General features: G+C 46.3%; 1 protein-coding gene across 2 annotated transcripts in view; it reads left to right on the top strand.

Moving 5' to 3' along the window:
- The window catches only part of RYR1 (ryanodine receptor 1), a gene marked incomplete at both ends in the record, with an annotated part of 159,744 nt that overhangs the window by 120,963 nt on the left and 25,176 nt on the right, over window positions 1–13,605 (top strand). For both annotated transcript variants that reach the window (XM_080704165.1, XM_080704166.1), the window contains 5 exons: window positions 617–705; window positions 788–916; window positions 1,002–1,106; window positions 3,531–3,612; window positions 5,519–5,706. In XM_080704165.1, the coding sequence (XP_080560291.1) occupies window positions 617–705; window positions 788–916; window positions 1,002–1,106; window positions 3,531–3,612; window positions 5,519–5,706 (593 nt within the window). The remainder of the gene's footprint in view (window positions 1–616; window positions 706–787; window positions 917–1,001; window positions 1,107–3,530; window positions 3,613–5,518; window positions 5,707–13,605) is intronic.

Genomic DNA, 13,605 nt, shown 5'->3' with positions numbered 1-13,605 from the left:
TGCTTTCCTAAACAAATCTTTGCTTGTGCCTCAAAAAATAAGCAATAGCTAGGTACTTATTTACCTCCCAGTACTTGGGAGGCGAAGAAAGGATAATCACAGGTTTGAGGCCAGCCTCAGCAACTTAGGGAGACCCTTTATCAAAATAAAAAAGAAAGCCAGGCATGGTGGCGCACGCTTGTAATCTCAGTACTTGGGAGGCTGAAACAGGAAGATCACAAAGGTTCGAAGCCAGCCTCAGCTACTTAGTGAGGCTCTCAGCAACTTAGACCCTGTTTCTAAATAAAATCTAAAATAGGTCTGGGAGAGTAGCCCAGAAGTAGAAGGCCCCTGGGTTCAATTCCCAGTGCCGTAAAAAATAAAAAAATAAACATAAATAAATAAATAAATATCTAAAAAAAATCCAAGGATGTAGCCTGGAGGTAGAGCACCCCTGGATTCAATCCCCACTACCAAAAAAAAGACAAGTAAGTAATGATTATACATGTGTATACTTGGTATACAGTAGACTCTCAGTAAATACCTATTGAATGAATGAATGAATGAATGATCCACTGTCCATCTCCCCTGGCACATGTTAGGTGTGCAGTGAATGAATGCCTTTTCGTCTCTGTAGATTTCCAAAACTACTTAAGGACACAGACAGGGAACACAACCACTATTAACATCATCATCTGCACAGTGGACTACCTCCTGCGGCTGCAGGTGAGGATGTGGGACCGCTCGGAACTGGGGGCTGTGGGACGATGCTCGGCCCAGCACCGCTCATTCCCTGCCCGCCTCACAGGAGTCCATCAGTGACTTCTACTGGTACTACTCGGGCAAGGATGTCATTGAGGAGCAGGGCAAGAGGAACTTCTCCAAGGCCATGTCAGTGGCTAAACAGGTGTTCAACAGCCTCACGGAGTACATACAGGTAGGCTCCTCGTCCCCTGGGGCGCGCGGGGGAGCAGCCCGCACCCGCCGCCCCTACTCGGGCTCACGCAGCCCGCCGCCCCCAGGGCCCCTGCACCGGGAACCAGCAGAGCCTGGCGCACAGCCGCCTCTGGGACGCCGTGGTGGGATTCCTGCACGTGTTTGCCCACATGATGATGAAGCTCGCTCAGGTTCGGGCCCCTCTGTTCTTTCGCCTGCTGCCCGGGGTCCCCCAACCAGTCCTTTGCCCAGTCTTGCCCCACTGGCCAGTATCTCACCCAAGTGCTCGCGCTGTGTTCCAGACTAGTTCCCTCCCCAAGGCCAAATCCATCTTCCTCCTGGATTGGTTCTCTGCATGACTCCGCCTCCTCTACCCCCACCAATCAGCCGCTTTCCCACCTACACTTCCATTGGTTTGACTGTTGGGCCCCACCCCTTCTGACGACAGCTGTCCTATGATTGGTTGGTATTCTTTTCTCTATGATGAGCTCATCTCAGATTCAGACAGCCCTGAGGGTAGGATAGGGGGCAACGCCTAGCTCAGAATTAGGGGCTAAGGAAGTGTTCCTTCTTTATCCTGCCTGCGGCAGATGACTCCCATGTCGGGCAACCAAGATGTAAGGTCCCTGTCGAGCCCCAACCCCCTGTCTAGAATCCGTGCGCTCTCTTGCCCTTACTGCCTTCACGCCTCTGCTGTCTTGTCCGTGCCTGCGAACTTCACTTCATCCATCTGCACTTCTGTTTGGTAAACATACCCAAGGCTGCTAAATTGACTGGGCGAGGTTGTGCCCTGCATAAAAGCAAGACATCTCAGGGGCCGCATCCCTTAACATGATAAATATATTGGAATATTATTACAATAGTTCTCCAGCAGATGGCAGTGAAGTATTCTGTGTAATTTCCCAGCAGGCAATGTCTTGAAGGGGCTCCTTGATCTAATTTACCCAAAAGTGCCACGGGGCTGGCAGAAACCCTGTCCGGTGTCATCAGGACTGAGACGCCCTGATGTCACTTGAAGCTGTGACTTTGGTGTAATCCTAAAATGCTAGAGGAAGCCAGGTGCAGTGGTCCATGACTGTACTCCCGCTGCTTGGGAAGCCGAAACAGGAGGACCACCGGCCAGCCTCAGCGACTTAGCAAGACCCTGTTTAAAACCAAAAACAAAAATAATCTGACCTTGGTGGCGCATGCCTGTAATCCCAGAATTTAGGAGGCTGAAATAGGATTACAGGTTTGAGGACAGCCTCAGCAATCTAGTAAAGACTCAGCAATTTAGGGAGACACTGTCAAAATAAAAAATAAAATAGGACTGGTGGTGTAACTCGGAGGTTCAATCCCTAGCACCACAAGAAAAGAGGGGAAAAAAGCTATAGGAAGTTTATTTCCAAATGCTGCAGTGTTACTTCATCTGCCACAGTCTAGGTCTAGGTTGGTATAGAATTCCAGTGTAAACTGTTGTCTTGAGGGAGAAGTGAATTCCTCAGTTTACATCCCAGATCCAGGGCTTAGAGTGACATAGTTCATTTGGCTTCATTCTCCTTGTAGGCTGGAAACATGGTGTCTCAGGTGTCCATCCACCCCACTAAGAGGCCCAGAGGGAAGAGAACACCTCTTTCCTGAGAGTACTAGAAAAAGAACCGAGATTCAGCTGGGTGTGGGGGTGCGTGCCTGTAATCCCATTGCTAGGGAGGCTGAGACAGAAGGCTCACAGGTTGGAGGCCAGCCTCAGCAATTTAGCACGACCCTGTTTAAAAACAAAAATAAATAAAAAAGGTCTTGCGGTATAGCTTGAAGGTAGATCACCCCTCGGGTGCAAATCCCCAAGGGAGGGGGAAAACCTGTGATCCTGATACTCTGATTGGGCTGTTTGTTTACATGCCCATCCCTGAGCCAATCATCGCGAGCAAGAGGAAAGCAAACTTCTTTGTCAGACTTGGTCACAAATCCACCCTACAACCAATAGGTGGGGTTACTCTGCACACTCTGAGATTGGAGGTTCCTCTGTTGAAAATTGAGGGATGGAAAGACAAGGGGGCATTAGGTGTGGTGATGCATGACTGTAATCCCGGTACCTAGGAGGCTGAGACAGGAGGATGACAGAGTCAAGGCCAGCCTCAGCAATTTAGTGAGACCCTGTTGGAAAAATAAAAGGAGTGGTAGTGTAACTTTCAGGTAGAAAGCCCTGGGTTCCATCTCCAGTCCCACTTTTCCCCATTTCATATTATATTCAATATACATGGGTCAAGCATCCACCACAGGCCAGGCACCACACTGGCCTCTCACCCCTTCCCAGCTCTGGGCCTCTGTCCCCAGTTCTCGTCCTTGTCTGTCTGCTTCTCTCTGCCCTGGGTGTCTGCTCTCCTTGTCTGCCAGCCCCATGCTCCTCACAACACCGCAGGGCCTGCCCCCACCATGGCAGTCCCACTCCCACAATTTTGTGTCTCTGCTCCCTCCCCTGCTTCCGAGGAACATGTCTGGACTCGGGTTCCCTCAGAGGTAAGAAGGGAGAAAGGGGGTGTAGGCCCTCTGGGTAAGTGAGGGGTGCGGAAGCAGCTGCAGATGGGGGCGTCTCTTCAGAGACTGGCCCTCACACAGCTGCGATGTGGGATCTCTAGGACTCCAGCCAGATCGAGCTGTTGAAGGAGCTGCTGGATCTACAGAAGGACATGGTGGTGATGCTGCTGTCCCTCCTAGAAGGTAAACACCCAGCGGGCGGGTGTGGGGGACAGTCCAAAGGCCCAGGCAAGCCAGAGAACGGCCCTCTGAGACCCAGGAGACTCAACCCTCAGCCCCATCTGACGTCTGTCAGGGAAAATGGGTTGCTGAAGACTTCCTAAGAACAAGCCTAGCAAACACTTACTGAACATTAACTAACTATAGGCCAGACTCTGACTGTACATATGTTATTGATTCCCCAGAGAAATCTGAATCAGGTGGGTGGCCCTATAAAAACAGGCACTTTATTTATATATTTAACATGAATTTATTAAGTGTACAATATAATATATAACATATTAGTATTTATTAACTTATCAGTTACCTTTTGTTGCATAACAAATAGCTCTGGCGTTCTACCTCTGAGCTACACCCCAGCCATATTTTATTCTTTATTTTGAAACAGGGTCTCAGCCGGGCGTGGTGGCGCACGCTTGTAATCCCAGCATTTGGGAGGCTGAGACGTGGAGGATCGCGGTTCGCGGACAGCCTCAGCTACTTAGTGAGGTCCTCTGCAACTCGGTGAGACCCGGTTTCAAAATAAGGCATAAAAAAAATAGGGTAGGGGGTGTAGCTCGGAGGTAGAATGCCTCTGGGTTCCATCCCCAGACCTGCAAAAAAATAAAAATAAATAAAAAATAAAAATAAAATAAAATAAATAAATAAATAAATAAAAAGAAACAGGGTCTCACTAAGTTGTGGAGGGCCTCACAAGTTGCTGAGGCTGTCTGTGAACCTGTGATCCTCTGGTTTCAGCCTCCAAAGTACTTCTGGGATTACAAATATGTGCCACCACACCTGGCTTTTTTTTTTTTTTTTAGACAGGTCTCAGTAAATTGCCCAGACTGACCTTGAACTTGGAATACTCCTATCTTGCCTCCTAAATACTGGTATTATAGGCAGTCATCACCATGCCAGACTAAAACTATATTTTACTAATTAATAAACCAATTTAACTAATAAACACACACATATACCTAGAACTTTAAGTCAAATGTGGCAAAATGAAACAAGTGGTGAATCTGGAATATATAAAGGTCCTTTGCACTATTTGTGTAACTGTTATATAAATTTGAAATCATATTAAAATAAAAAGGTCTAAAAATAAACTGGCTAGGCACGGTGGTACACACCTGTAATCCTGGAGAGGGTAAGGCAGGAGGATCTCAAGTTCGAGTCCAGCCTGGGCAACTTAGTGAAACGCTGACTAAAAAAAAAGTAAAAATAAAAAGGGGTAAAGGATGTTGCTCAGTGGTAGCACACCCCTGGGTTCAATTCCTGATATGGAAATAAGTGAATAAATAAATAAATAAATAAATAAGCTTCAGCACTGCCTATGGAGGGAACGTGGGATGCCACCTGCCACAGACCCCACCCCTCCCTGCTGTCTTACCAGGGCCACCTCTTTGGACTAATGGAGGTTTTAGGTGTGTGAGCTCCGGGGTCATGAGGCTCTGGGTTCAAATCCTTCCTGGACCCTTTACTGGCTTTGTAGTCTTGAGTGAGTGATTTTCTCCAAGTTTCAGTTTCCTGCTCTGTAGAAATGGATGGTGACACAGTTCCCTGACAAGTTTATCTTTGGAGGTGTCAGGTGCATGCGGAGCCAGGTGCTCCTCATCTGACACCTACTGTTAGCACCTCTGTCTTTGTTGATGATCCCCTCCAGCCAGGGAGGGGGGTGAACAAAGGGTAATCGGCCAGGTTGGCAAGTGGTCTGACACAAATCAGGAAGTGCCTCTCTGAGGGAGGCCAGAGATCCGGCCATGGAAGCTCCTACCTACATGGGGGACCTAGGGAGCCATGGGCGGCTTCTGAGCTGGAGAGGCAAGCCCGAGAGGCTGCAGAGAGGGGGCTCTGCCATTGTGCACTCACCCGGGGCTGCCTGCAGGGAACGTGGTGAACGGCATGATTGCCCGGCAGATGGTGGATATGCTTGTGGAATCCTCATCCAATGTGGAGATGATCCTCAAGTTCTTCGACATGTTTCTGAAACTCAAGGACATCGTGGGCTCGGAGGCCTTCCAGGACTACGTCACTGATCCCCGGGGCCTCATCTCCAAGAAGGACTTCCAAAAGGTGGGTGCAGGACAGTGGCTGGTCCAGGACCCAGGTGGGGTTGCGAAGGGGCAGCCATGCCTTCCTGGCTGCCTGCCTTGGGCAAGAGATGTCTCTGAAAGCCTCAGTTTCCTTATCTGTGAAATGGGGATTAAAACCAGAAAACAGTGCTGTGTTTGGGGTAGGAGGTGCTGGGGGTTGAACTCAGAGGCCTTCTATCTTTGAGCTATACCCCCAACCCTTTTTATTTTTCCAACCTTGGAAAACAGGGTCTCACAAGGTTGCTGAGTCTTCTTAAGTTCCCGAGGCTTCCCCAGAACCTTCGGTCCTCTGGCTCAGCCTCCCAAGTACTGGGATCAAAGGCGTGTGGCCAGGCCATGGTGCATACTTGTAATTCTAGAGCTTGGGAGGCTGAAACAGGATGACCTCAAGTTCAAAGTCAGCCTCAGCAACTTAGTGAGGATCTCAGCAACTTAGGGAGACCCTATTTCCTAATTTAAAAAAAACAAAAATAGATCTGGAAGTGTAGGATGGAGGTACAAGGGGTTCTAGCCCCAGTACCAATAAATAAATAAATAAATAAATAAATAAATAAATAAATAAATGCATGTGCCACCATACCCAGTTTGGAGGTTGTTTAAAGGATAAAATGCATTAACTCAAATGAGAACCATTCTTCTATTGCCTTTGTTAATAGACATAACATTATCATGATTATGAACAGGGACCGGTTATCTGATGGATGAGTGTTTACTGGGTTTCTTATCTATGGGGGAACCCTGTCCTGACACAGCCCTGCCTTCATGGGGCTTATAGTCTAGTCAAGCATAGCCTTATTTAATCTTCACTCGAGGAAGAAATTTTTTTTTCTTTGTCAAATATACAACCTTGAACCTGGCACTGCAATTCTGTGTCTTTTAGCAATCATTAAGGACTTCGTTACAGGTCTAAATTGCGAGGTTATTAGGGGATGTGGGTGGGAACCAGCTTCATCCAGGAGCCCGATCCTCTTCTGCTCACCTCCCCCAGCCCAGCTCTCCTGCATGTCCTAAGGTACCCTGAGCAAGTACTGTCCTCTTTGAGCCTAAGGGTCCTCCTAAGGGTAGGATACCCTTGAACCTAAGGGTAAAATGGGGGTAGGATAATAACAGTACCTCTCACAAAGAGAGTCACAGGAATTGACAGTATGTGGAGTAGTACCTGTGAAGTAGGATGGGAGAAATAAAATATTAGTAGGAAGAGTGAGGCGTGGTGGAGCACGCTTGTAACCCCAGCATTTGGGAGGCTGAGACAGGAGGATCACGGTTCCTGGACAGCCCCAGCTACTTAGTGAGGCCCTTTGCAACTCAGTGAGACTGTTTCAAAATAAACAATAAAAATAAATAGGGCTGGCAGTTTATCTCAGAGGTCGAATGCCCTTGAGTTCCACCCAATAAATAATGCATGGTTTCTGAACCAATCACACAGCTTGCCTGAAGGTTGACTTTTACCACATCTGCTCCAATGATTTTTCTTTTTTTCTTTTTTTCTTTTTTTTTTCTTTTTTTTTTCTTTTTTTTTTTTTGGTGGTACTGGGGTTCCTAGAAGCCCTTCTACCTCCGGGCTACACTCCCAGACCTATTTTTACATTTTTATTTGGAAACAGGGTCTCCTAAGCCAGCGCGCGCGGCTGGCTTCGAACCTGCGCGATCCTCCTGTCTCCGCCTCCCAAGCGCAGGGATTACAAGCGTGCGCACCACGCCCGGCTCCAATGATTTTTCTTTACCTCTAGATACTTCCGTGTATATTTCCTGAGCCCAGGTTCATTCTCTTACATAACTCCAGAACAATTATGCAAATCGGGAAACTAACAGTGACACTGCTGCTATCTAATCTTCAGATCTTACTAAATTCTGTGTGTGTGTGTGTGTGTGTGTGTGTGTGTGTGTGTGTGTGTGTGTTACTGGGGATTTAACCCAGGGGCATTCTACATGTGAGCTACATCCGCAGCCCTTTTTATTTTTATTTTGTTTTTGTTGTTTGTGGTTTATGGTACTTGAACCCAGAGGCATTCTACCTCCAAACTACACCCCCACCCTTTCTTTAATTTTTTATTTTGAAACAGGGTCTCACTTGGTTGCTGAAGGTCTCTTAAATTGCTGAGGCTGTCCTGGAACCCGCAATCCTCCTCTCTCAGCCCTCAAGTACTGGGATTACCGGTGTGAGCCATCATGCCCTGCTTATTTTTAATCTTGAAACAGGGTATTGATAAATTGCTAAGGGTCTCTCTTAGTGGCTGGAGCTGTCCTTGAACCTGCGATCTTCTAGTCTCAGTCTCCCAAGGACTGGGATACTGCGCCCAGCTTTATTCGGTTCTTGAGGAAAAGATTTTTTTTTTTTCTTTGTTAGGATCCAGCCCAGACCTCTCCCTGGCTCCCCAGCCCCGCAGGACAATGCCTACTTCTCCAGGCTGGCCCTCACACTCCTGGGACCCCACCTCCCCAGCGTTCCTCTCACTCTTAAATGTCACTGTGGCTCAGTGGTGGAGCACTGCCTAGCACGCAAGGCTTGGGTTCCATCCCCAGCACCGCAAAAAGAAAAGCAGAGAAAAACAAAATAGCCACTGTGCTGGACCTTCTTGAAGAAGAGATGATATTTATGACACTTTCTTTCTGTACCAGGTCTGGGGTGGAAATGAATTCGTTTGTTTGTTTGTTTGTTTATTTATTTTTGTGTGTGGTACTGAGGATTGGACCCCAGGGACATTCTTCCTTCAAGCTACACCCCCAGCCCTGTTTTATTTTGATTTTAGAACAGGGTCTCACTAGGTCGATGAGAGTCTCACTACTTGCTGAGGCTGTCCTTGAACCTGTGATCCCCTAGTCTCAGCCTATTAAGTACTAGAATTGCAGGCGTGCACCACCAATCCTGGTCCTGAATTAGTTCATTTAATCCTCATACCAAACCTGTGTGGTAAAGACTGGTTTTATTATTATTATTTTTATTATTATTATTTTTTTTTTTTTGCTGGTACTGGGGATAGAACCCAGAGGCTTTCTACCTCCAGGATATACTCCCAGACCTATTTTATATTTATATTGGTATTTATAACCCTATTTATGTATGTATGTATGTATGTATGTATGTATGTATGTATGTATGTCTTGCTAAGTTGCTGAGGCTGGCTTTCAACCTGAGATCCTCAGGAGAAAGAAAGAGACAGAGAGACAGAAAAAGACAAACAGAGACAGGGAGGGGGGGAGAGAGAGAGAGAGAGAAAGAGAGAGAGAGAGAGAGAGAGAGAGAGAGACAGGGAGGGAGAGAGAATGAGAATAGGATTGAATCCAGGGGCTTTCTACCTCTGAGTTACTCCTTCAGTCCTATTTTATTTTTTATTTTGAGACACGGTCTCACTGAATTGCTGAGACTGGGCTTGAACCTATGGGCTTGAACCTGTGATCCTCCTATCTCAGCTCCCCAAATACATGCATGTGCCACCACACTCAGCTGTAAATGATATGTTATAGCCCAATATTCACAAAGTTACAATTTTTAATTTGAAAACATACATTTGTTTTATTATTTCAGTATATACTGTACTCACAGGATTTGTGTGTGTGTGTGTGTGTGTGGTACTGGGGATGGGACCCTTCTGCCTCTGGGCTACACTCCCAGACCTATTTTTCTTTTTTCTTTTTTTCTTTTTTGGTGGTACTGGAGGTGGAACCCAGAGGCTTTCTACTTCCGGGCTATACTGCCAGACCCATTTTATATTTTTATTTGGAAACAGGGTCTCACTAAGTTGCTGAGAGCCTCACTAAGTAGCTGAGGCTGGCTTCGAACCTGCGAGATCCTCCTGTCTCCGCCTCCCAAGCTCGGGGATTACAAGCGTGCGCCACCACGCCCGACTACTCACAGGATTTTAATAGTTAAAAAGTCTTCCTCCTACTCTTTCCCCCACCCCCACTACCCTGGAAGCCTGCTGTTAGTTTTCTTTTGTCCGACTATTTCTTTTTCCCCATGAAAATACAAATCCTCTTGTTTTTCTTCTCTCTTATATAACAAGTGGAGCACTCACCACCGGTGTATATTACTCAGCCACGTTCTGGAAATAGAGGCCTCCTCACTCTTTTATAAATGCTCTTCTTCTTTGTGTGTATATTGTGGCTTATTTGCTTATTCCCTGTTGAAGGACACTGCTTTGCTCCTAGGATTTTCCTGTTACAGCAGTCCACCTTGGGTACTGCACGAGAATACAGTTTATTGGATAGACATTCTGTATGTGTAACTGTTTTATTGCAAAGTAGCAGCAGATAGAAGTAAGTGTTATAAGTGTTATATAATGGCACAGGGTTGTAATCCCAGCATTTGGGAAGCTGAGAGGGGAAGATCAAAGTCTAATGACCAGTATGAGCATCTCCCAGGAGCCGGGTCCTGGCTGGGAATCCCAGCCCTGCTGTGGATACTGATAGGTTTAGGGAGAGAGTCCCTTTGCAACTTGGTGAGAACCTGTTTCAAAATAAAGAATAAAAAATAGGGCTGGGGGTGGAGCTTGGAGGTAGAATGCCCCTGGGTTTTATCCTCAGTACTGGGAAAAAAAGAAGAAGAAGGAGAAGGAGGAGGAGGAGGAGGAAGAGGAGGAGGAGGAGGAGGAGGAGGAGGAGGAGGAGGAGAAGAAGAAGAAGAAGAAGCAGAAGAAGAAGAAGAAGAAGAAGAAGAAGAAGAAGAAGAAGAAGAAGAAGAAGAAGAAGAAGAAGAAGAAGAAGAAGAAAAAGAAGAGTAGTAGTAACGAAGGCACTAGCCAGGTGTGGTGGTGCACACTTGTAATCCCAGCATTCGGGAGGCGGAGACAGGAGGATCGCAGCTCACAGTCAGCCTCATCTACTTAGTGAGGCCCTCCACAACTTAGTGAGACCCTGTTTCAAAAATAAAGAATAAAAAATAGGGCTTGGGGGGTAGCTTGGAGGTAGAATATCCCTGGGTTACATCCCCAGCACCCCCCCAAATAAAGGCACTCTATGGGTCACCAGCAATGGTGGACATACATGACCTTGTACATGTAATATTCCGTACATGTGTGCTTTATATCAGAGGATAGACTTCCAGAAGTAGGTCTGCTGGACTAAAAGGTAAAATCAATGAATTCATCATTTGGACAGATACTCCCATCCATTTCCCCTCCCATTAGTAACGTGTGAGTGTGTGCTTCCCCACAGCCTCGCCGCCAGACCACAGTGTCACATCTTTGGATTTTTGCCAATCTGATAGGTGAACATTGGTATCACAGTGCAGTTTCACTTGCATCTCTCCCTATTATGAGTGTGCTTCAGGATCTTTGTGTGTTGTACCTTTTGTACTCCTTATTCTGTGAATTAGCCATGTTCTTGGCTTATTTCTTTTGGAATGAGAGTATTTTTCTTCTTGACTCCTAAGGAGCTCTTTATAGATTGAGCTGATTAAAACTTGGTTAGCAAGCCAGGTGTGGTGGCGCACACACTTGTAATCCCAGCGTTTGGGAGGCTGAGACAGGAGGATCACACAGGTTCAAAGCCAGCCTCAGCTACTGAGTGAGGCTCTCAGCAACTTAGTGAGACCCTGTTTCCAAATAAAGTATAAAATAGGTCTGGGATATAGCCTGGAGGTAGAAAAGACCCTGGGTTCCACTCCCAGTACCACCAAAAAAAAAAAAAAAAAAGTCTGGGGGTATAACTCAGAGGTAGAATAATACTTATGGGTTCAATCCCCAGTGCCACGTGCACACGCACGCGCGCGCACGCGCAGACACACACACACACACACACACACACACACACACACACACAGCCAGGTATGGTGACACATGCCTGTAATCCCAGTAATTGGGAAGCTGAGACAGGAGGATCAAAGGTTTGAGGACAGCCTCAGCAAGTACTGAGACTCTCCTCAACCTAGAGAGACCCCGTTCCAAAGTAAAAATAAAACAGGGCTGGGGGTATAGCTCAGAGGTAGAATGCCCTTGGGTTCAGTCGCCAGTACCACACAAAAAATCCTCAAAATTTTTTTAAAAATCAGAATTTATGTCTAGGGCTGAGGTCACCTTTAGTCCTCCATCCCAGTTCTGCTCTCTTCCACCTCTCAAAAAACTGCCACTGTTATGCAAGTATGCACATCTATCTCTCCAGATGCTTTTTTCCCCAGCATTCCATTCATATGCAAATCTGCATTTAAATATAGCAATGTCTTATAATTTCACAAGTTCTTACTGGATGATAGAGTTCTTGAGAATTTATAAAACATGTCTCCATTGGTGAAACATGCTGCAGATCCTAAAACCCCTCCATTAGTTTAGAAAGCCCTTTTTAGGGCTGGGAGTGTGGCTCAGTGGTAGAGCGCTCCCCTGGCATATGTGAGGCCAGGGGTTCAATCCCCAGTACTACATTCACAAAAGAAAGCTTCCTTTTATTTATTTTTTATTTTTATTTTCTGGGGATGGAACCCAAGGGGCATTCTACCTCCAAGCTACAACCCCAGCCCTATTTTTATTCTTTATTTTGAAACAGAGTCTCACTGAGTTGCAAAGGGCCTCACTAAGTAGCTGAGGTGATCCTCCTGTCTCCGACTCCGGAATGCTAGGATTACAGGCATGCACCACCACACCTGGCAGAAAGCTTCCTTTTAAATAAAAGCATAGTCACTGAGGTATAATTTACATGCCATAAAACTCACCCACTTAAGATGTACAATTAAAAGGTTTTTAGTGTATTCATAGACTCATGCAACCATCGCTACAATCTGATTTTACAACATTTTAATAATTCACAAAAGGAAACCCCATACCCATCAGGTTCAGTGGCACATGCCTGTAACCCCGGTACTTAGGAGATTGGGAAAGGAAGATCCTGGGGTTTGAGGCCAGAGAGGAGTAACTTAGCAAGACCCTGTTTTGTGGTGGCGCACGCTTGTAATCCCCATGCTTGGGAGGCTGAGACAGGAGGATCACACAGGTTCGAAGCCAGCCTCAGCTACTTAGTGAGGCTCTCAGCAACTTTGTGAGACCCTGTTTCCAAATAAATTATAAAACAGGGCTGAGGGTGTAGCCCGGAGGTAGAAAAGCCCCTAGCTTCCACCCCCAGTACCACCAAAAAATTAAAAAAAATTAAAAAACCATAAAGGACTGCTGGGTGTAGCTCAAAGGTAGAACACTCCTGGGTTCCATCCTGACCACCACAAAACAAGAAGGAATGACCCCAAAACATTTATTTTTATCTTTTTCAGTACATGGGATTGAACCCAGGGCCATGCTACCCTCAAGTCCTGTTTTTGTTTTTTATTTTGCAGCAGGGTCTCACTAGATTATATGGGTCTTGCTAAGTTCTTGAAACTGGCCTCATATTTGTACACTCAAGTTTCGCAAGCTCTTCCTGTCTCAGTGTCCCTTTATCCCTTTTTTTTTTTTTAATTTGCAATTTGTCTACTGAAGACTCAGGTGGTTGGTCCTGCAAAGCAGCCCTTCCCAACAGAAACACAATATGGGCAACATGTGTAATGTAAAATGCTCTAGTAGGCATATGTTTTTAAATTAAGAAGAATTAAGTCAGGCATGTTGGCACGTGCCTGAATCCCAGTACTTGGGAAATTGAGACAGGAGGATCACAGGTTCAAGTCCAGACTCAGCAACTCAGCAACATAGTGAGAACCTGTTTCAAACCCAAAATTTAGCTGGGTGTGCTGGTGCACACTTATAATCCCACAGGAGGATCCAGGTTTGAGGATAGCATCAACTACTACTTAGTGAGGCCCTTTGCAACTCAGCGAGACCCTGTTTCAAACTGAAGAATAAAAATTAGGCCAAGCGTGGTGGCGCACGCTTATAATCCCCGCGCTTAGGAGGCTGAGACAGGAGGATCGCAGAGGTTCGAAGCCAGCCTCAGCTACTTAGTGAGTCTCTCAGCAACTTAGTGA

This window comes from Muscardinus avellanarius, assembly GCF_963383645.1.
Source record: "Muscardinus avellanarius genome assembly, chromosome: 10".
Lineage (NCBI taxonomy): Eukaryota > Metazoa > Chordata > Mammalia > Rodentia > Gliridae > Muscardinus > Muscardinus avellanarius.
This window is presented reverse-complemented; position numbering and strand designations above follow the sequence as displayed.